The 23,303-nt window shown below is 36.5% G+C and overlaps 1 protein-coding gene across 1 annotated transcript in view; it reads left to right on the top strand.

Moving 5' to 3' along the window:
• PLCE1 (phospholipase C epsilon 1) overlaps positions 1–23,096 on the top strand; it is a 133,719-nt gene extending 110,623 nt beyond the window's left edge. The window contains exons 18-33 of the mRNA XM_015822694.2: positions 327–485; positions 3,085–3,214; positions 4,833–4,874; positions 5,972–6,096; positions 7,156–7,273; positions 8,468–8,599; positions 10,188–10,475; positions 12,507–12,670; positions 13,079–13,340; positions 14,406–14,524; positions 16,296–16,424; positions 18,102–18,311; positions 19,106–19,267; positions 20,117–20,335; positions 20,772–20,971; positions 22,273–23,096. Of these exons, the coding sequence (XP_015678180.2) occupies positions 327–485; positions 3,085–3,214; positions 4,833–4,874; positions 5,972–6,096; positions 7,156–7,273; positions 8,468–8,599; positions 10,188–10,475; positions 12,507–12,670; positions 13,079–13,340; positions 14,406–14,524; positions 16,296–16,424; positions 18,102–18,311; positions 19,106–19,267; positions 20,117–20,335; positions 20,772–20,951 (2,439 nt within the window). The 3' untranslated portion in view covers positions 20,952–20,971; positions 22,273–23,096. The remainder of the gene's footprint in view (positions 1–326; positions 486–3,084; positions 3,215–4,832; positions 4,875–5,971; positions 6,097–7,155; positions 7,274–8,467; positions 8,600–10,187; positions 10,476–12,506; positions 12,671–13,078; positions 13,341–14,405; positions 14,525–16,295; positions 16,425–18,101; positions 18,312–19,105; positions 19,268–20,116; positions 20,336–20,771; positions 20,972–22,272) is intronic.
• Positions 23,097–23,303: the final 207 nt, after the last annotated feature.

Here is a 23,303-nt window from a genome sequence, read left to right as displayed (position 1 = left end):
TACAGTAGTCCAGGCGGGAGGTGACGAGAGCCTGAGTGACTGTGCGCAGAGCGTCCCGGTCCAGAAAAGGGCGCAACTGGTGGATCAGGCGAACCTGATAAAACGCCCCCCTGGTCACGGCCGACACATGATCTTCCAGTGTCAGCCGTGGATCCAGGAGGACACCCAAGTTGCGCGCCCTCTCTGAGGGGGCCAAAATGCAGGTATATAATGCAGGTATATAAAGCTTATACATATCCTGGTTTATTAGAATCAAAATTTGATTGTCTGAGCGGGATTAATAACATCATTCAGAACTAATATCTTTTATTATGTTGATATTCCAGAATTCATTTGGGGATAAACTGGTAACTAAATTTTTATTTGAAACTGACTTTTCTGATGACCCATTGTTACCTTCTCCCCATCAATTAAGAAGAAAGATTCTGCTTAAAAATAAGAAGCTCAAAGCACATCAAACTCCAGTGGATATATTAAAACAAAAGGTAAGTTTTAAATTGACTACAGATATTCCACTTTGGGCGTCACAATGTTTTAAGAATAAAATTTGAATTTAAGGAAATAAAAGGCAGTTTTATTTGGAGCCACTAACTTCTTGCAACTATACCTTTATCACCATCAAACAACAATATCTACCTACTTCATGACATGATAGGTGGAAAATCCAGTCTAAACATCTGGCTGTCTGTGGACCAACCATAGTAATAATAATTTGAAGAAGAAAGAAAAAAGCATTGGAAGAATATCTGAAAGGCAGTGAAAAAGTTGTTTTGAAGCATGAAAGTTTACTGAATACCTAAGAGACGAAATGTTCTACAATAAAGATCAAATGAAGAATAGAAATGAGACATGGCAAGACAAAGTATTATGTGGCCAGTACATAAAGAAAATAGCAGCCGAGGCAGATAACAAGACCTGGCAATGGGTAAGAGCAGGAACATTGAAGAAAGAGACCAAGGGGCTATTTCTGGCTGTAAAAGACCAAGCTTACGAACAAATGCATACAAACAGAATTGAGAAGACAGCAACAGACAGCAAATGCCACCTCTGCAAAGGTAGTGTAAACAAGCTACACTTGTCTGGTGTAGAGGAAGGTTTTAAAAGCTTTTCCATTTAGCAGCCACAACTTGACATATCTAAACTTAACAAACAGTTATTAATATTAACTACCAGTTCCAAAGAAGGTATCTTAAAGCCACAATTTATGAAAATGGTTTAAATGAACCTGGATGAGCTACAGATCTGAGTTTTATGACTGAGTAAGATGTTGTTCATTGAAAACAAAAACAAAACTCCCACATTCCTTTAAGTTATGGTATATCTAACCATTTTGTGCTAAATATCAAAGCAAATGATCAAAGCAAATGCATATCTTATGTAATGAAGATATTTTGCATGAAGATCGGAATACATAGATGCCCAAAGGGAGAGGTTTATTTGTATACTACATCTTGGCATGGAATGTTTTGTTCTAGTGTTTCTTTAATGAGAAAAAAAAGACATGCTTACTGTTGCAGGAGAAGATTCAGGCTGTATAAATAGCTTACATTCATATCATTAGAGATAGCTAGTCTCTGCATGGAATAGCAATAGCAATAGCACTAGCACATAGACTTATATACCGCTTCATAGTGCTCCACAGCTCTCTCTAAGCTGTTTACAAAGTCAGCATATTGCCCCCAACAATCTGGGTCCCCATTTTATCAACATCGGAAGGATGGAAGGCTGAGTCAACCTTGAGCCGGTCAAGACATCTACATCCACATGGAGAGAAGTAAGCAGTGGGGTACCACAAAGCTCTGTCTTAGGCCCAGTACTCTTCAACATCTTCATTAATGACTTAGATGAGGGAATATAAGGGGAGCTCATCAAATCTGCAGATGACACCAAACTGGCAGGAATAGTCAACACCCCAGAAGACAAGCTCAGGATCGAAAAATACCTTGACAAACTTGAACAATGGGCCCTATCCAACAAAATGAGTTTTAATTTGGAGAAAAGCAAAGTTTTACATTTAGGCAGCAAAAATCAAAGGTTTAAGTACAGATTAGGCAAGACCTGGCTCAAAAACAGCAACTGTGAAAGGGACTTTGGAGTCCTAGTGGACGATCACTTGACTGTGAGCCAGCAATGTGCAGCAGCAGCCAAAAAAGCTAATACAATCCCGGGTTGTATAAACAGAGGCATAGAATCGAGATCACGTGAAGTATTAGTACCGCTTTATGAAACCCTAGTAAGACCACACCTGGAATACTGCAACCAATTTTGATCACCATTGTACAAAAAAGATATTGAGACCTTGGAAAAAGTTCAGAGAAGAGCCACTAAAATGATCAAAGGCCTGGAGACTAAAACATATGAAGAACGGCTGCAGGACTTGGGTTTGGTTAGTCTAAAGAAAAGAAGAAACGGGCGACACAATAGCAGTATTCCAGTGTTTGAGAGGCTGCCCCAAAGAAGAGGGCGCCAAACTGTTCTCCAAAGCACCAGAGGGCAAGACAAGAAACAATGATTGGAAACTGACCAAAGAGAGAAGCAACCTGGAATTAAGGAGAAACTTCCTAACAGTGAGGACAATTAACTAGTGGAACAGCTTGCCTTCAGAAATTGTGGGTGCTCCATCAGTGGAGGTTTTTAAAAAGAGACTAGACAGTCACTTGTCTGAAATGGTGTAGGTTCTCCTGCTCGAGCAGGGGGCTGGACTGGAAGACCTCCAAGGTCCCTTCCAGCTCTATTCTATTCAAGACTGAACTCCTGGCAGTGGGCAGAGTTAGCCTGCAATACTGCATTCTAACCCCTGCACCACCATGGTACCAATATTTTTGTAGCTGACCTCCTCTGTTAAATAAATTTAAATGTTATTCCAAGTGGATGGAGGCCTATATGTCTAGTAAGGCCTTATTGATAGCTCAATGGAAAGAGTAATCTAGTAGGAAGTAGGAGGTGGTATAGATTTTCATGGATAAATGGGAATATAAGAAAGGTGGCATATAACTGGGTGGTGGAGGATGAAGATAGAGGACCTGTTGTTATTTTCTAACTGAATATACAGTCTCACTTTAAAAATCTGATTTGATGCTGCAGGCTCATCAGCTGGCATACATGCAGGCTCAGGCAAGCAATGGTAGCAATGTGGGAAATCTTTCCACTGCTAACGAAGAAGAGGAGGATGAAGAAGATGAATATGATTATGACTATGAGTCCTTGTCTGATGGTAAATGAACACACTTGCATGTAATGCTGCATTTTTCAGATTTATGACAAGGTCAAAGTTTTGGTCATAACATGTTGCCCCGGAAATAAGAGCCAACCGGAAAATAAGCCCTAGTATGATTTTTCAGGACTCTCGTAATATAAGGCCCACCCCAAATACAAGCCCCAGTTAAGATCGTCAGCCAGACAGATGCATTTAGTTCCGTATTTCCCCCAAAAGACCTAACTGGAATATGCATCTTTTGGAGCAAAAATTAATATAAGACCCGGTCTTATTTTGGGGGAAACATGGTCACTATTCTTGAAATCCCTGGGTCAAGGAACAAATAAAATAAACCCATGTCAAAATACAGTACAGTCTCTCAATACAATCTATAGTAGTAGTAGTAGTAGTAGTAGTAGTAGTAGTAGTAGTAGTAGTAGTAGTAGTAATAGTCCAGGTTCTTGGAAGGGACTCAGTAGGTAGACCAAAATGCCAAAGCAGTTTGAACATCTATCTGGCTGACCATAATCCATAGAATCTCTTCAGCCTCCCAGAGATTGGTGTGTTCTGATACAGCGAATGCAAATCTTTTAAATCAAGTTGAATTGGTGACTTCATGGATACCTCTATAGTTTTCTTGACAGCGTTATGGAATTTTTTAACCCTCAATCTAGCAAACATTGCTGGTACTAACCCAACTTATCTTTTTGAAATTAAGCAATCAGTTTATGTAATTCCTAGATAATTCCTGGAAGATTGCTGGTTCAGGTGGAGTGATTTAAAATATTCCCTAATATCCGCTTTTGATAATAGAGATACTTAGTTTGTGTAAAGTACTGGGAAAATAATTGTATGACATGTCAGTCCATATACATTTCATTTAAATCTTAGTTAAATAAATCTTTATTATTGAAAGCTCCTCAGGATAACATTTCCAGACATTCGTGTATATCACATTGAAGGCTTTAATTTAGATGATAATGACAAGGCCAAAACACTGAACAAAAATCCCCAAAGGTATCCTGTGATTAAGACAACTAACAGTCATTTCTAATTTCAGTGTTCTGCCATGAGCTCAATGCTTAGATAGTACCCCTCATTGAGAGCTGATTCAGTTGAATATGATTAAACAAGTTAAATTAGAATACACAATTTAACTAATAAGTTGCAAAAGCAAATATTAATATGTTGTTGGTTATTTTCTTGCATGATGTAAAGAACCTGCTGATTCATCCCAGGTAGACTCTTCTGTGGCTAATATGATTAAAGTACCTGTTTGATAAATTAACATCACAATTTCTGTGCATTTTTACATGGAAGTAGTAAGCTCCATTGCATCCAGTCATTGTCATGAAAGTGTGTATAAGACTGTTGTGTTAATCTCTTACCTGATTCCCATCTTTGCTAAATACTTATACTAAGAAGTCAATTCTTCTCTGATTTTCCGACAGCTTTGGATACGAAGGCCAATTGCTTTGCCTTCGTGTTCTCTTTTATAAAGTATTTCTACTGAGGTTTTCCTGAAGCAGTTTTTCAAGTGTTTGTGTCAGTATGATAATTCTATCTAGTCTGAATGTTATGTTCATTTATCTGTCAATTCCCTTTACTTTTATTTCTTTTCTGACTGTTTTCATAGCTGATGTCCTTAATGCTTCTCCTGCTGCTAACAGCCAGGAAGGTAAAACCCCTTGATCAAACATTTTAACTGCATGAATTACATCTCTGCATTTCCAAGCAATTTAGAATGTGTGCTTTGAATGCATTTTCACATAACACTTAAGTTCAACTGTATATTTCATTAATTTTCTTTTCCTGCTTTGGAGCTTATAATATTTGCAGATATTGCACTTTTTCTTATACATGTTGAAAGTAAAATAGATTTTGGGGCACATATATGATTTAAAGTATGCAATACAATTTGAATGAGGGAATGAATGAATGAATGAATGAATATGTGTGTTAATAAGCACCTCAGTTCCTTTTCACGTGCCTCCCTTTTAGCTCTCCAGTAAATGCTTGAATAGTGTGGCTATGTACATTGCCGTGCAACAATTATTTAAAATACTTAAGTTTTTGGAAAATTGCATCAGATTGCTTTTGTCCATATACAGTAACTTGGGCAGTTTTAATGTAATATATTACAGGTTGTCCTCAACTTAACAACAGTTCCTTTAGTGACCGTTCAAAGTTACAACAGCACTGAAAACAGTGACTTATGACCATTTTTTACATTTACAATCCCGGCAAATATTGTAAGCCCCAACTTTACCCATGATCATGTGATCAAAATTCAGATGCTTGGCAACTGGTTCATACTTATGACCGTTGCTGTGTCCCAAGGTCATGTGATCACCTTTTGCAACCTTTTGACAAGCAAAGTCAGTAGGGAAACCAGTTCATTTAACAACCATATTACTAACTTAAAACTGTAGTGATTGACTTAACAACTAAGGAAAGAAAGGTTATACAATGGGGTAAAACTCACTTAACAAATAACTTAACAACAGATATTTTGGGCTCAATTGTGGTTGTAAGTTGAGGACTACCTGTAATGCACAGATATATAACTGGAAAAATCTGCTTTCTTTCTTTAAGGAAATGTTGGTTGCTGAACTCGGTTACAACAGGATATTATTCTGACTCAACAGAATAGTATTAGAGAAAGAAACATTATTTGGCTGGTTAATCTCTATTCAGATAATACCATCCCAAAACATTCACTTGAAATAAAATTTCCCTTTCAGAAACTTCAATCAGATATTACTTGCTTTCCAGATAACATTTTGGAAGACCGACCTGAGAGTAAATTAACGATTGATAAGCTTCAGTTTGAATTTGGTGAAGAAAGTGCCAAGAGAATTAAAAAGGCTGATAGCACCGTGTGCAGCTGTAAAGGAAAGGTAGTATTTAGCTTTTTCTTCCAAACTTCTATCTATCCTAAAGAAGGGTTAGGCGGGAGCTGGGATTTATTAAGCAACTATTTTTTTTAAAAAAAACAAGCTTTTTAAAGATAAGTCAATATATTATAACTTTTGTGATCAACAAACAACTTTGTCAGTACTTGAAAGGGACATTAGAAGTGAGTTCTATAATATGGTTATTCTTAAATTTTCGACACAAAGGTAAAAGTGATTAGAAGAAAACATAAATAGCTAGCTGTAATATCTTCATCATAATACATAAAGCCCTCTTTTTATTTGTGATGTATTTTTCACAGTTGGTCTCATTTAGAAGCAAATTTAAAATATTTTGACCTGCCATTATTTCTTGTTGCACCTAATGAAGAATGTTTCAGGATGTAAAACGTGAACCATAGATTCTAGAAGTAAACTCCAAACTTCCAATTTTAGAATTTCAAGGTTCTAAGACATTGTGTGTAAACTTGCACTTTTGATCTATTTAAAATGCTTGATTCTCATGCTTTTGTTGCTGCTGGTTGGTCTTTTCTGTTGCATTAAGTTTAGCTAAATCCCTTTTGATTAATTGAACTCAAAAGTGGATTGTAACAGCACTCAACATTTGGGGGGTTGATGAATTCTGTCTTGTGCTTGGTGAGCAGTTTAATAAACTACATTTGGTATGCACCTAGTTTGTCACATTAGGGTGCTTTGTAATTTGATAGATATAGCCACATATTTTTATTTTTTACCATATATTTGTGTATGTATGTGTATATAGAGTATATATGTGTTTATATATGTGTGTACAATATATAATAAATATATATGTGTGTGAAATGTAAGTATATTTGGTGTCTTCTAGCTTTTAGATTTCCATCTTTTATTCAGATAGATAGATAGATAGATAGATAGATAGATAGATAGATAGATAGATAGATAGATAGATAGATAGATAGATAGATAGATAGATTTAAAATGTTCTGCTTCTTTTAAATAATTTTATCCCAAGATTTTATGTTGATCTATGACTATAATGAAAGTTTATTTGATTTGATGTAGGTTTATGATATGGAACTGAGTGAAGAATTTTATCTTTCCCAAAATAAAAAAGAAAGTAGACAAATAGCACCAGAACTCTCCGATCTTGTCATTTACTGTCAGGCTGTAAAATTCCCTGGTAAGTACATTGTCCTGACTGCCTTTGACTATTTACTTCATTTGCGTTGATTCTTCTTCTTCTTCTTCTTCTTCTTCTTCTTCTTCTTCTTCTTCTTCTTCTTCTTCTTCTTCTTCTTCTTCTTCTTCTTCTTCTTCTTCTTCTTCTTCTTCTTCTTCTTCTTCTTCTTCTTCTTCTTCTTCTTCTTCTTCTTCTTCTTCTTCTTCTTCTTCTTCTTCTTCTTCTTCTTCTTCTCTCTCTCTCTCTCTCTCAGAGAGAGAGAGAGATTCTCTCTCTCTCTCTCTTCCTTTGCAAGAAGCATTCTTTCTAGGCATTGCTTTTTCCACTCTGTACCCCAGAGCTCATGCACAGATATGCACAAGTATTCCTTTCAGTAGACATTTGGTTGTAGTCCAACAAGGGAACTAAAAAAGAGGGGTTATATTGGGATAGGAGCACAAACAGGAAATTGGAGCAGAGTAAGAATAGACAAGTTGCACTAAATGGGCCATCAGGCATTCCATAATGGATAGGGTGGGAGGGGAAAAAAGGCCTATGGCAAGAATAAAATAACATTGTAGAAATTTTAAAGAAAAGATGAATGATCTCATAATGCTGTGTATGGAAATAAAGATTATTTTGTATCTCTGTATTACAGTTTTAAAACTTTTTGGCTTATAAAAAGTTTCTCTACCTGTTTCATTTTTGTCATTTTTTTTTCCTTTAGAGAAGTTGATCCTCCAAAAATTATTTACAGCCAAATACCTGACAATATGTCAAGCATGTGGGCCCATACAGACAGGCCAGTATATGTCTGTCACCTAGTTCACGGGGAAATAAGGAAAAGTGAAAAACAATCTGTACTGTTGTATTTTTCTTCCCCAAATTAAATCTTCGCCATTTATGTTCCAGAGAATTTCCAAACCTTGCAGAATTCCGTTTTGATGGTATTTATCAAAGAGCCGTGTAGAGATATAAATAATGCAGTTTTGCAACCAGAAATCCACAAATGAAAGTTAGAATCCAAGCCATAACATTTCTGAAATAACCGATACACTAATTAGCAGACCAGTTGATAAATCATTAAGAGTCCATATGGCCCCTTCGATGTATAACCTGACAAAACTCAGCTGAAATTTCAAAAGCTGAGAAATGATCAAATGTGTTCACACTCATTTTTCTCTCCATCTATTTATTATATTTTTATGGGAAAAGGCTTGTCGACTTTAAATCCATCTGGTTCTAGCCGAGGGAAGGAAAGAAAGAGCCGGAAGTCCATTTTTGGCAACAGTCCAGGAAGGCTGAGCCCAGGGGAGACAACCATACTTGCAAAAGCATCTGGAAAAGGTACTGTCAGAATTCTTAGATCAATTCCAGAGAAGGCTCCATAACTCAACACACATACCTCAATTACTTGTTATAAATTAAATGTGTGACTCTGTATGGGCAGTGCTCATCATATGGAAGGATTCTCTACCAGCAGTAGACCTGGTAGAAGATTAGAAGTAATCTTCTACAAATTAAAAAAGTGGAAATCCCAAAGGTGCTTTTTTTCAAAAGACAACTGGACTTTTTCGGTTAACTTATTGGGGGGAAAAAAACACCTTTGGGACACTGGAAACTGAATTAGACCTCTGTTGGGCCACTGGAAATATCAGTATAATTATTTTTAATTAGTTAACTAATTTACATCCCACCTTTATTATTTTTATAAGAAGGTGGCAAACATACCTAATACTTCTTCCTCCTCCTATTTTCCCCACAAAAACAACAACACTGGAGGTGAGTTGGTCTGATAGAGAGTTACTGGACTCAGGTCACCCAGCCACTTTCACACCTAAGATGGGACTAGAACTCACAGTCTCCTGGTTTCTAGGCATCTTAAAGCTATCTTTCTAGGCAAAGAAATTTTTTTTATAAAAATGTTTTATAAACTAAAGATGAATGTGCTGTGTTTTTAAAAAGCAGTAGCAGCAGTGATTTAAATAGGATTGTTTCTGAGAATATGACAGTGAAAATGCAATATGGAGTAAATTTAAACATGTTGTCCCTGCTTACTTTAAATTTCTAAGAAATGGTAATACTGGAATGGTAATACTGGAAAAAAGCTTTCCAGTTCTATCTAATGCAATTATTTGTAAGGAAATGACAGTGCAGTTAGAAAGATTTAATTTCCAAGAGGGAGCCAAAATGCTGATGTAATTGTGCCAATCTTTTAGCCATAAGAGATTGATAATACCTGTTCCTTGGATTTCAACCTTCTATTTTGTTTCCTTCCTGTATAATCAAATAGGTTTTTCTGATCTAATACTAGCTATAGTTAAGGAGGAAGCCCTGCTTAATATTTGTTAAGTGTTGTATAACTATGTGTAGTAGCAGTTAAGGTATATTGATGTATAGACTTGTTCCAAAGGAAAGAAAAAGAATATGGTAACATCTGTTTTCTATTTTTTAGATTTAAATTATGAATGTTAAGTTGTTAATCTACACCAGGATTTATGCATGTGCCAGGATTCATTCTTTTCTGTTGAAATGTTTGATTATGCATGCACTGCTACTGCTTTTAATTTATGAGATAATAAATCAGCCACAAATCAGATTAATTTAAGCACAAATAAAGAATAGAAAATGCATAACGTTGGATATGTTTTTCTGAAGAATATATTCTGCAGCATTTATCATTTCTGAAGAGTTAAGCTATAATTTTATTTCTTAAAATGTGGTTTCCTTTGGGGAACAAAGTTTTCAAGAAAAGTGGTCATGACACAAAAATTCCTTACTGTCCTGCCAATTATATCTTGGGTTATCATCATGATTTTAAAGAATTGTGCATTTATTTCCTATTAATATATTTTTCTAGATGAGTGCAACACCAGGTAAATGTCATAACTTAACATTTGGAAAATGTCATTTGAAGGTATCAATTATTTTCTAGGAACCTCTGATAGTGTACGGCAGACCTGGGAAGAAACCTCTTCCCCTCTTCCCACAACTTCTCTGAGTTCTATAATAAGGACGCCGAGGTGCTACCACATTTCTTCCTTGAATGAAAATGCTGCCAAGCGCTTGTGCAGGCGATATTCTCAGAAACTGATACAGCATACCAACTGCCAGCTACTGAGAACCTATCCGGCAGCAACCCGCATCGACTCCTCCAACCCTCATCCCCTTCTATTCTGGCTCCATGGAGTACAGCTAGTGGCACTGAACTACCAGACGGATGGTATGGGCTCTCTGATTCTTCCTAGATTTGTGCTGAAGTGTCTTTCTGGTCTTACATGATTGTACAGACAATCCTCAACTTACGACCACCGTTGAACCCAAAATTTCTATTGTTAAGTGAGGCATTTGTTAAGTGAGTTTTGCCCCACAGTACGGCCTTTCTTGCCTCAGCTGTTAAGAGATTGACTGCAGCTGATAACTTAGTAACCCAATTTGTTAAGTCAGAGGTCCCCAACCCCTGGTCCGCGGACCGGTACCGGGCCACGGCATGCCAGCAACCGGTCCACACAAACAAGCCAAGCCCCATCCGTGGGATGCAGGCAGCACACAAAACCACACACTCTCCGGTCCGTGGAAAAACCTCTCTCCACGGAACCGGTCCCTGGTGCCCAAAAGATTGGGGACCTCTGTGTTAAGTGATTCTGGCTTCCCCATTGACTTCGTTTGTCAGAAGGTCACAAAAGGTGATCACATGACACTGCAACGGTCATAGATACGAACCTGCATACCAAGCATCTGAATTCTGATCACCCGATCATGGGGATGCTGCAAACGTGGAAAATGGTTATTAAGTCACTTCTTTGAGAGCAGTTCTAACTTTGAACGGTCACCAAATGAACTGTTGTAAGTCAAGGACTACCTGTACTGTGTAGTTAAAACAAAGACTATCAAGTTCAATGAAAGAAAGAAAAAAGTGGTTTCACAGATTCCTCTTCTTCCTGCTGTGGCTGCAGCTGAATCCTTCCAGCTTGTGAGATATATTCATTGCACTGTAAGCCCAATACGCTTTTCCATAAGTCTGCCACAAATGCTTTCTGAAGCTGGCTATTGCTAGCTCAGTGTTAAATGGGAGTTGGGAGGCAGGAAGCATGGAGGGCAGCCAAAGTATCCAATGGAAAAATACACCACTAAAGAAACAACTTAAGATGTCTGTTCTATTCCCAGTATGGGTGGCGGAGTTCAATTTCCATATTTGCAATGTAGCATGGTGACATTTATGAGAAAAACATATTTCTGTATCATCACTCAACAGAGAAATGTATATAATAATCCTATGTATTTGCACCAAACAAATCCTTTTGACTTTGCAAAAATATATTCAATAGAACAGCTATTACTGTTTTTACATATCATCAGTTGCACATTATTAAAGAAGAATCTTGGTAAAATGAGTGTTAGAAGTGGCTTTTGATTAAGAAGTTTGCAATTTTGCATGCAAACTGGTGGGAAGGCTAGGATAATCAAGGCACTGTGCAGATTAGCATTTCCTAAATAAATTCTTCTAGTTCTGCCAAACATTTTTAAGGTGAAGTATTGATACTGGTTTGTAAAGATTAGTTAAATAAATGCTTTCACCTGTACAAATCTGTTTATATTCTAAATCAGCATTTCATTTCTCTTCTTAGCTTTGCTTTTGTTTAAGTTTTCTTATATGCTACTTGATGGTTGAACCTTAAGGGAGCTTTTAAGATTTTAACAATACAAAACAAAATAAAAATCATAATTTTTATATAGATGTACCTATGGTATAGAGTTTCCAGACTTATTACACTATTGTATATTTTATGACAGTCTTAAATCTTCAGATTAATGCTTGAGTTCAAACCAATTTAAATTTTGAAGAAAAATCAGTTTTGAGAAAGTTGTCATAAGCTAACTTTTGTTATTTTTGTTTCTTCAAGAAGGAATTCTTCCATAAACATTATAATCATTTTTTTTTCAATAATGGACCTATGAATGGATCTGTAATAAATTTTATGGAGCCATTAAAGAAGTGTATAACATACACACTTTCTAAATAGATTAATAAAAATCTGTTGCTTTTAATTTTATTTTATGTATTATGGTATGTATCTACGTATGTATGTATGTATATAAGTTAAATGTGTGGTCACACTGGAAGGAATCAAGATTAATGTGCATATTTTACCATTGCAATTTTGCAGAAATATTTTTCTGAACTGTTTTTAATATGCTTTATTTTGAAAGTTAGGTATAGTAATTTGTAATATTTGGGATGCTGTATCCATAGATCTTCCCCTGCATTTGAATGCAGCAATGTTCGAAGCCAACGGAGGCTGTGGATATGTTCTGAAGCCACCTGTTTATTGGAATAAGAACTGCCCCAAATATCAGCAGTTTTGTCCTTTAGAACGAGATTTTGACAATATAGAACCGGCTATTTATTCACTAACAGTAAGTGCACCTTGTTTGAAAGTCAAAAGCAACCAATCAACACTCCCATACAATTGAGTATAGGAGCAAATGGTGTCATAAAACTTTCACAGTGAGCTTTGATGTGATAAGAACCGCACACGTATGGGAACCATTTACAGACCATTTATATATATATGCAGCAATTTTCCACTCAGGTGTTTTCCCAGAAGCAGATACTGTTTAGATTAGAATAAGCTAGCAGTAAATAACAAGACTGTTATTATAGTTGTGTTTACGTATAGATATATTTCTGCTTCCTCTTAATGATTCTCTGAAATCAAGCTTTAATCATTGTAGGCATTTTTTTTTTTTGGTTTGGAAGTTCCTGAACTCTTCAGTTTGAGAATAAAAAAACGTATGAACTTCTATTTTTTTTTTATGTGTCAGATTGTGTCCGGACAAAATGTTTGTCCCAGCAACAGCACAGGAAGCCCGTGCATTGAACTTGATGTGCTTGGGATACCTCTGGATAGCTGTCATTTCCGCACCAAACCGATTCATCGCAATACTCTAAATCCCATGTGGAATGAACAGTTCCTTTTCCGGATTCACTTTGAGGATCTAGTATTCCTTCGTTTTGCCGTTGTTGAAAACAATTCCTCAACTGTGATGGCTCAGAGAATAATTCCTCTGAAAGCTTTAAAGAGAGGTAAGGTAATGCTTGGATGCAAAGCCCAGACTACGTTGCTTAGCAGTTGCTGCCTAATGGTGAAGAAGAAAATGCATGCAGATACTACTGGCTGGGCTCTACTCTCTTTGCATGCTTTGCTGAGATATTTTATTAAAAATAAGTGACGTGCCTTCAGCATTTTCCTACCTTATAATTCTACTTGTAGGAAAAATAATGTTTGATCACAAATTCAGATTGTCGTTAGCACTAAAAATGATGGTGCAGCACATGCAGATTTTATTTTAATGCCTTATGAGAGAGAAATATAAATAGCAATATCTCTTGATGCGTGGGAAATGGCTTTTGATTTGGACTTCGTGTGTATTCTTTACATATAAAATATAAAGTTTTTTAACTTATCTAATTTATAAGATTTAAGTGCTAGGGTAAGTCTTTGGTTCATTCCTGACTGCACAGCTGCCTCTATTGCATATTGAGAAGAAGAATAGAATAAAGCTGGAAGGGACCCTGGAGGCAACAAAGAAAGAGGATATTTAGCTATTCAGAGATGAATTGTTTAGAAGATGTTCAGTTTCAGAAGACTGCTGAAGTGGTGGGAATTCTTAGACTGCAGAAGAGTTCCTTTCTAGTATGTACACCAATTAGTCTGTGTGCATGTTTCATAACATGCTGACCCTCTTAATTGTACATTGAAATAGCCTATTTCCAAAATATCCTAACAATTAATTCCAAAATATCTTAACAGATGCTACCTGTCATCACTCAACTCTGTTTTAGAGGAACTTACCCCGCATAGTCTACAGTATTTGTGCAGTATTTAGCCATTTATGCCATACAAGTGAATAGGTAACTTAACTTAATGGGCAGCCATTGATTCCACTCTGAATTTCTTTATTTGTCTTTGATAAGAGAATACTCTTTTTATAATGAATCTTTTTCAAGATGAGCCCTTTGAAAAACAACTTGGATAGAGTAGAGGACATTATTTTTTCATTTACTTGATTGTGATATACACTGTATATTTAAGAATACACTCTGTTTCATTGTTTTTTTCCTGCAATTTCCAATTATAAATTCTTTAAGGTTACAGACATCTCCAATTACGAAACCTGCATAATGAAGCATTAGAAATCTCCAGTTTGTTTATTAACAGCCGAAGAATGGAAGAAAGTTCTTGTTTGATTGCTGTACCTACTTCTTGGGTAATTAACTAAAATATATTTAGCACTATATTTCTAGTTAAAATTTTAACAGTTTTACATAGCTAGGTACGAGCTATAGGTAGTACCAAAATCTAAGTAGACAATTAAATTTACGATGCTCAATCTATTCCTATACAACCAACAGAATAGCCTTGGCATCTATGGATCTTTCTTTCTTTCTTTCTTTCTTTCTTTCTTTCTTTCTTTCTTTCTTTCTTTCTTTCTTTCTTTCTTTCTTTCTTTCTTTCTTTCTTTCTTTCTTTCTTTCTTTCTTTCTTTCTGCCAAAGCTAATCTTAATTGCCTACTAATAACATTCACACAAACTGTATTTCCATTATACATACTGAGTCTTGCTCTCTTTCTTTTAGAACTGTGGCTTTTAACCTATTTGAATATCAGCTACCAACACCAGAGGTTCATCAGCATTCTGTCAGCCTTTCTAATGTTGCACATATATTTTTTTCTGTACAAGAATATATTGGCTCATTAATTTTAATTTAAAAATTGAACTATATCAGACAGCACTGGATCATAAAATTCTATGATATGCCTTGAATTAGTAGTTTGATAGTGATTCCATAAATGATTTTTTGTTTAGGAGATAGAATGTGACCATATTATGATTCTACATATAATTCTTCTGTATGACTTGCTGATTAACTGGGTTAAACTCTGTGTATATAAAGTCTATTTCTTTTAATTTTATTGCTTTTTTGGAAAAGTAAAGTTAGAAATAGAGGTCACCCAATGTTAAGTAGGCTTAATTCTGACTTTTTTGAACTTGAGAGATAAGCACTTGCTTACAATCTAATAATTTGATTAATTCTTAACTTCTGTTTTGATCATTCCTCAGTTCATAAGAAACTATGGCAACTATAGTTTATTTTTTCTAGTGTTTATACATTGTTACACAGGCAATTGTATTTCTCCAGTTTCCTAAGCATTACCCAATTCTCCATATAACAAATTATTCAGTTTTACTCATTTGAATTAATTCGGTTAATTTAGTCTTTCTGACTATTTTTTATCTTACTTATTTTTAATAATGTTGAATCATAGCTTACTTTATCATGAATTCTGACTCACATGACCAACTTGCCATGGGTTTACTCGCCACAGGACAATTCAATAACTCATTTTTTTTCAGTCACATTTCATTTTGTCCCTCCTTTGGCATCCTTTCTTTAATGATTCTATTCCTTCATTTCTTCAATATCAGTGTAACTCTTGTCCCATGGTGAAGTGTCTCGGGGAGAGTTGGCCGTGGCGAGTTGTCCCACCCAGACCCATTCTTGAGTCTCTCTTTCTCTGCATTGTACCTAGAATTTGCCTAGAGAAATCTGTCCTGATGTATGAATTGGGCCTTATGAAATTAGAATGTGCTATTAAGCAATGTCTAGCACTGATACTAGTTGAGTGCAATATATTACAATATACAGAAGCAGGTTCTATTTACTATTTACTAAGAACAATTAATCAGTGGAACAGCTTGCCTTCAGAAGTTGTAAGTGCTTCCTCACTGGAGATTTTTAAGAAAAGATTAGACAACCACCTGTCTGAAATGGTATAGGGCAGGGATCCTCAACCTTGGCAACTTTAAGACTTGTGGACTTCAACTCCCAGAATTTCTCAGCCAGCTTAAAGTTGCCAAGGTTGAGGACATCTGGTATAGGGTCTCCTGCTTAAGTAGGGGGTTGGATTAGAAGATCTCCAAGGTCCTTTCCAGCTCTATTCTGATTGATACTATTTTGGTGTGTGTATTTTGGACAGCAATTCAGCACAACAGAATGGAGAGCAGCTGCAGTGTACAGAGTCACCATACATGGCGTTCCAGGTCCAGAACCATTCACAATTTTTCCTGTAAGGCAAGGAACTACAGTAGCTCAGCTTTTGCATGAAGTAAGTTTTGCATGAAATAAGTCACTTGAATTCTTAAAATATTAAGAGGCATGTAGCCAATACCACAGACGGTTCTCAACCTTCATTCGCTCAAGGACCATTTGAAGTTACAACAGTGCTGAACAAATGGTGGTTACGACAGGCTTTGGAGTTCTGCTCTTTCATCTGTATGCTGATTTGAGCAACCCACCCCCCCAAAAAATTGATTTGATTTCTTTCACTTGTTCTACTCATTATGCACTCAAGCCCTGCATAGTGATTCGTTGTCTTCACAGTAGTGAAAAAAATGTGAAAAAAATGTGACAATTTCTTTGGCAAAAATCCTTAGTATAACTGAAAAGCCCCAAGAGTCTTCTTGATTGCCTTGAATTGTTAATTGTTAATTGTCAATTAACAATTCATCTTTTCCCCCCTAGAACAGCATTGAGCTTATGAGGCAAAAATAAATGCTGAAGTTTGTTTTGTCCTCTCCAGTAATTATGAAGAAATTGTGTTTGCACTGATGAAATTAAGTTGAAAATGTTACACATGTATGAATGGTGTTAGTAGTTGTCCTCCTTCTCTCTTCTCCAGTCACATCCTCCAATCTCCAGTCAGAAAATGGTTTTTGCATATATTCTTTTTTCCTCCCTCTCCCTCTTTAACATCAAAGACTAGTTTATTATCTTGACATAGAGAAATGTTCAGCCAGAAGTTCATTAGGTAAAAATGTACCTGGAACACATCATGGCCACTAATTGTCTTCAAACTCAATTTCATAGAGCTGACATGCTGCAGTTGTCTGGTGAGTGAGGAAAAATATAAATTGAATAAATTTATAATCAATTAAATAGGTTTCAGGCAGATCTTTTCCTGCCCACCCCCTCGCTCATTAGAACTGCAGTCATTGTAATCAGTCGTCTAGAAATTAATATGAATCAGATAAATCATATAAACGAAGCATCTTTGGGGGAAAAACACATCACTGCCTATACTACAGAGCTGCCAAAAAGGTTTTGTGAACGTTTGATTGTCAATTATTCTGTGATACTAAAAAGTGATGCAAGCTTTTAGGGCAGGGGTCTTCAAACTTGGCCCTTTTATGACTTGTGGACTTCAACTCCCAGAATTCCTCAGCCAGGCATGCTGGCTGAGGAATTCTGGGAATTGAAGTCCACAAGTCATAAAAGGGCCAAGTTTGAAGACCCGTTTTAGGGCAACAGAAATACTGAGATCCTAAAGGAAAAAAAAATAACTGGGGTGATGGCAGCAATATAATTCTTTGTATCCCTAAAGTGTGCTTGGAGGATACGTTTGGTGTAAGAAATGAGATGTCCCTCACAGCCAGACAAATTGGCTTCATCGTAGGACTTTGGCTTGTCATGTATTTTCCCATCTGGAGCCAAAGCTAAAAGTGCCAAATTCATAAGTAGAAAATCCTTCAACTGATTGGGAGATTGCTCTTCCATTCTACTATCTTGGGCTGCTGAATAAATATTTTGGCAAGACAGATTGAACAAAATATAGGATCCAAAAGCATTTGCTTCTTTTAAAATAATCAGTTGTATTACATCGTACAAAACTCTACAAAAGACCCTCTGAGTAATTCATTCATATGTATTCATATATGTGAGATTATTTAGTATTGAACTTTCAAGTTCCTTTGCCATTTTAATTATCCCCATGGTTCTGTTTTAGATTTTGGCTAATGCAAACGGTATTGGAAACTATCCCACTGACTATTTTTTGATGGAGGAGAAATGCTTTATATCTAAAGACAGAAATGAGTACAGGAAACCACCGTTCCAGAGGGTACTTGGCCCTGAGGAAGAGCTTGTCCAGCTCTTGAACAGCTGGTTCCCAGAGGAAGGCTATGTCGGAAGAATTATCTTTAAAATGCGCGAGGAAGTGAGTCTGTTTGCCTTGACATCTATTGCTGATAGTATTGGGGAGCCGGTGGAGTGACAAAAACAGCATGTGTGGCTGGCTGGAATTTATTCTTGGCATTTGTACAGAAGATTCCAGCCTTGTAAAGAAGCTGGATTTGTTATGCACTCTTAATGAAAGCACTTAAATTAAATATGCGAAGTTGTTCTCAAGATGTTATTTTGCATTCTAAGATTCTTTTTTCTGCCCTGGAGATGTGCATTACAGCATGGAATAAAAACTAAAAGCATTTTTTTTTGCTATGATCTGAGCCTTTCCAGTTATTTAAAAACATCCCATGTTGATACATAATTGGTCACCACTGAAGAGAGAAGTATACTCTCAAATTTCCTTTTAATCTTATAGTAATCTCAGTAAGGACATGATTGATTCTGCACTTTTCCTCTCTATTTTAATATGTGTATGCAGACTCATACTCTTCACTGTTTATTAGGATCTAGGATGCCTTTTTTGCGGCGGGTGGTGGTGTTATCTTTGGTGCTTTCTGAGCTTGATTGTTTTCTTGCAGACATTTCATTACCCAAACTAGGTAACATCATCAATGCTAGTCTATCTCATCACTAGCACTGATGAGGTTACCTAGTTTGGGTAATGAAACGTCTGCAAGAAAACAGCCAAGCTCAGAGAGCACCAAAGATACCCCCCTCATAAAGAAGGGAGAAGAGATTTGAGGGAGCAGTTTCTGTGGTTCTTAAGTGATATGGCTCTACTCTGAAAACCTAGATGCTCTTAATATTTAAAATATTTTTTTCTAGAGTTTAAATACAAGGAATCCCTGTCAAGAGGAAAAAGATGATGCCCTCGCAGTCTCTGAAGATGATAGTTTCTTTGTTCAAGTTCATGATGTTTCCCCTGAGCAACCTCGGACAGTCATCAAGGCTCCTTGCTTCAGCACAGCCCAGGATGTAATCCAGCAGGTAGAGCAAATTGTTTTGCTCCTAGCGCCTAGCTAAGATTCACACTGGTGTTCAGCGGAAGCATAGAATATCATTCAAAGGCATGTTTAATGGGTAGTATGGAAGTGTCTAATTCAGATCACCAGAGTACAGTTGGTTGAGTGTTGACTTGCTCCATGGGGATAGTATGTTGGAAGGACCTTGGAAGATTGGACCAAAAAATGCTGGCAAGAAAATGGTTAGATTAGAGACAGATTAGATTAGAACAATTAAACAGTGGAACAACCTGCCTCCAGAAGCGGTGAATGCTCCAACACTGGAAGGTTTTAAGAAGAGACTGGACAGCCATTTGTCCGAAATGGTATAGGGTTTCCTGCCTGATCAGGGGGTTGGACTCGATGACTTCCAAGGTCCCTTCCAACTTTATTATTATTATTATCATGGATCATTGCACAGTCAGCCAGATGTTCAGACTGGATTTGGCATTTTGTCTACCTATCGAGTCCTTACCCAGGACCTGGGATAGGCAGATGTGGATGTTTGATGGTAGTACAGTTGTTGTTGTTGTTGTTGTTGTTGTTGTTGTTGTTGTTGTTGTTGTTATTATTATTATTATTATTATTATTATTATATTACAACATAGTCCGCAGCTAGAGGATGAGTGAGGCAAGAGGCTCAGAATAGTATCTCAGATTGTAAGGGAAATGGGGGCAGGTTTGTACTTTCAGACATGCATAATTCTGTCCATGTAGCTTTACAACATAGTAGAATTAGCTCATTTGTTTATGAGTCCAATCTGGTTTACCTGGTAAGACTGACACTCATAAATTGAGGGAAGCTCATTGGCTTCCAACTTGTTTTCTTTTACAGACTTTATGCAAAGCCAAATACTCTTACAGTATTTTGAACAATCCTAACCCAAGTGATTACGTCCTTTTGGAAGAAGTATCAAAAGAGGCAGCAAACAAGAGATGTTCCACACCCAAAACATGTCAGAGGATCCTTTTGGACCAAGAATGTGTGTTTCAGGTTCAGAACAAATGGAAAGGAGCTGGTAAATTTATTCTTAAACTTAAGGAACAAGTACAAGTAAGTAAATAATTAAAGAGATCAAAGTTTGGATTTTAGGTAACAGCATATAGTATGATGTACAGCTCTGAAAATGTTTTGCTGTTTCACAGTTATGCATCATTAGAAATGGATTAAATAAGAAGAAACCCAACACATAATACCTATCTGAAAGTAAAATTGGCAGACACACATATTTCTTCACTTCTTTTTAAATTAATTATTTTTAATCTTCTTTGGATAATTAATAGGTATGAATTGGGTTCATTATGCATCTTACAGAAAGCTTTATTAGGGAAAGAGAAAATAGAAAATTATGTAGTTTCATATTATTATTAATAGTAATGTAATGAGTCATGTTCTTCATAAAGGTATTTTTTTCAATATTTATGTGTATAAATCACATTTGACGATTTCTTTTGAGATCCTTCTTTTTTTCCTTTTTTCTTCTGGGCAGGCAGGCCGAGATGATAAAAGAAAAGGCATTTCCTTGGCTAATGAATTTAAGAAATTAACAAAGTCAAGTAAGCAGTACAGAGGCTTTATAACTCCACCTCTACAAACTTCTCCAGAAGGTCTTCAGAGTAAAGATGATAAGGCCACTTGCCATTTGACCTTTAGTGATGCTATGGAATAACTTAACAGCTTTCAATTCAGGTAGGGCGCCATCATTGTCCAAACATTAAGTAAAAAGTTGTTATTTAGTTAAAAAAAAAGATTCTCCGTACCGGTGAGAGTTTTTAGATTCACAGTCTCAAAGATATAACACAGGAAGAAAAATGACTGGACAGCAAGGAAGAAGAAAGCAAGTCCAGAGATTAGGTGTCAGTTGAAGGAGGATCGAAGGCAGCTGGTGTTTTAGAGAACTAATACAGTAGCTTAATTTTCTATGCTTCTGCTTATTTCATGGACAGGCTGTTTAATTCAGGCATGCTTCATGAAATACGGGAAATTTGATGTGGTGGGAGAATTTAACTTTTCTGTCTAGGCTTGGAAGCTATTAAGAGCATTGAATGAATTTTCATTTAAGGATGTTTTTATTTTCTATCAATGACATCCTAAAGATGAACACAGAAATTGCATAAATATTGCTGAGCTTTGGCTGTATAATGTAATAAATCCCTGTAGACTAAGACGGAGTTCCCCAACCTTTCAGCCCAGAGCAGGGGGAGGGGTGAAAGAAGGAATGGTTTTTGTAGAACACCCATTGCTCGCACGAATGGGGCTGTGAGCGCTTGCATGAGTGGGCTGCGAACACCCACAATGTTTCCACGAATGAGGCCATGAACGCTTGCGACGCTCATGCAAGTGGGGCCGTGAACGCCCACAATGCTTGCGGCAACACTCGTGCGAATGGGGCTGAGCGTGTGCACACACACACACACACACACACACACACACGCACCGGCCAGCCACTCATGCAGTCCAGTGGCTGATAGGCCGTGGCCCCGTAATGGGCCATTACCCACAGGTTGGGGACCCCTGGACTGAGAGACCTACAAAGAATTGTACTGAACTATGGTGAGCTTCTATTGTGTGTTTCCATTATTACCAGTGTGGTTTATTGCTCTAATAAAAGATAGCAGGAAAAACAAAACCAACAGATTATTCTTTCCACTGAGTTAAATTTAGGATTCCCTTGACATGGTAGTTTCTCATGCTCTCAATCAGTGCCCCCAAAACATCTTTCCCAGAAATCTAGGATAAAAAACACCATAGATTCAAGACATCTTCCCTTCTGCAGGAGACAGTGTGACTTGTTAGTACACAAAGCAAATCATATTTTCACAGGCCTTTGTTAGTGCATGTGATGTCACTCTTGATTGAAAAGTTCTCTCCTAAATAGAAATACTAATACAAAGCTTCAAAGGAATAGTATAGGAGCCGAGGTTTAAAAGAAATTGAGTAGCATGTCAGCTTCAGAACATGTCAGCTGTTTTTTCTTTCCTGATTCCAAGGTATTATAAATACACGAGACAACAGCCACAGTGAAGATGAGGAGCTATAAAAACGAATCCTTCGGCCTCCTATTCGGGCAGTCCTTTTTCTGTTACTGGAATATGTCTCTGAAAGAGAGGGGGGAAAAAACCTTTGGTGAATGGAAGAAATCAGCAGTGAGGCCCTGGAAGGGCTTGCTGAGGTTGATTGACAATGCAGGTGAGATGGACATGAGAGACTGATGGATTTCTGCAAAGGAAAAGTTGTGACTTTGAGCTTTGAAAGAATCCCATGGAAGAATTTGAAAATAGTTTTCTTCTTCAAAATCAGCACCTTGGTTTGGGAGAACAAAGCATGCACCTTATGTAGTCCCTTGCAAACAGAAGCCTGTTTTTTGGAATAGAAGATTTTAATAAGTATCTTAAGGGAAAATAAAGGTTCATAATGTTTCATAGTTTGTTGCATAATTGTAATGCACCTTTAAGAATTCCTCTTCACACTCATATGGTCAAAAGGCGGATGTATGTAGTACATTGCAATTCACTTTTTTTAGTAGAATATTGTGAGTATATCATTTGTCTTAATGTCAGTGTACAGTAGATGGTATATATATTGATTAGAAGAGAATTTTTTCAGGCAATGTATCCTAGTTTCCCTGTTTTGAAATACAGTAATTTATTTTAATATTTTAATGTGACACTGTAATATATTTATCATGTCTTGCTTTAGAGAATTTTACCTATCTTTATAGAAAGTGTTACTTATTTCTCAATTTAAAGGGGTAAATGTTTAATTTTAATGAAAAAGTACATTTATACATCTATATGTTGAATATCTCAGTAAGTAATATTAAAATTTTTTGAGAAAAAGCCATTTAAGTAAAGATTTTTTTTCCTGGATTTTTCAGCACACAACACAAGACCCAAGTAAAATTTATACTTTTTGTACTTACACATGTTCTGCATGGTAGAAAGTATTTAAAGTAGTATTTAAAGAAAGGAGAAAAACCTCCCATTTAAGTAGAATGTATGGACTGGTTGATATAAAACTT

This window comes from Protobothrops mucrosquamatus, unplaced genomic scaffold (assembly GCF_001527695.2).
Source record: "Protobothrops mucrosquamatus isolate PMUCROS unplaced genomic scaffold, P.Mucros_1.0 scaffold1644, whole genome shotgun sequence".
Classification (NCBI taxonomy): domain Eukaryota; kingdom Metazoa; phylum Chordata; class Lepidosauria; order Squamata; family Viperidae; genus Protobothrops; species Protobothrops mucrosquamatus.
Note: the sequence above shows the minus strand (reverse complement) of the source record. Positions and strands in the feature narration are given on the sequence as shown.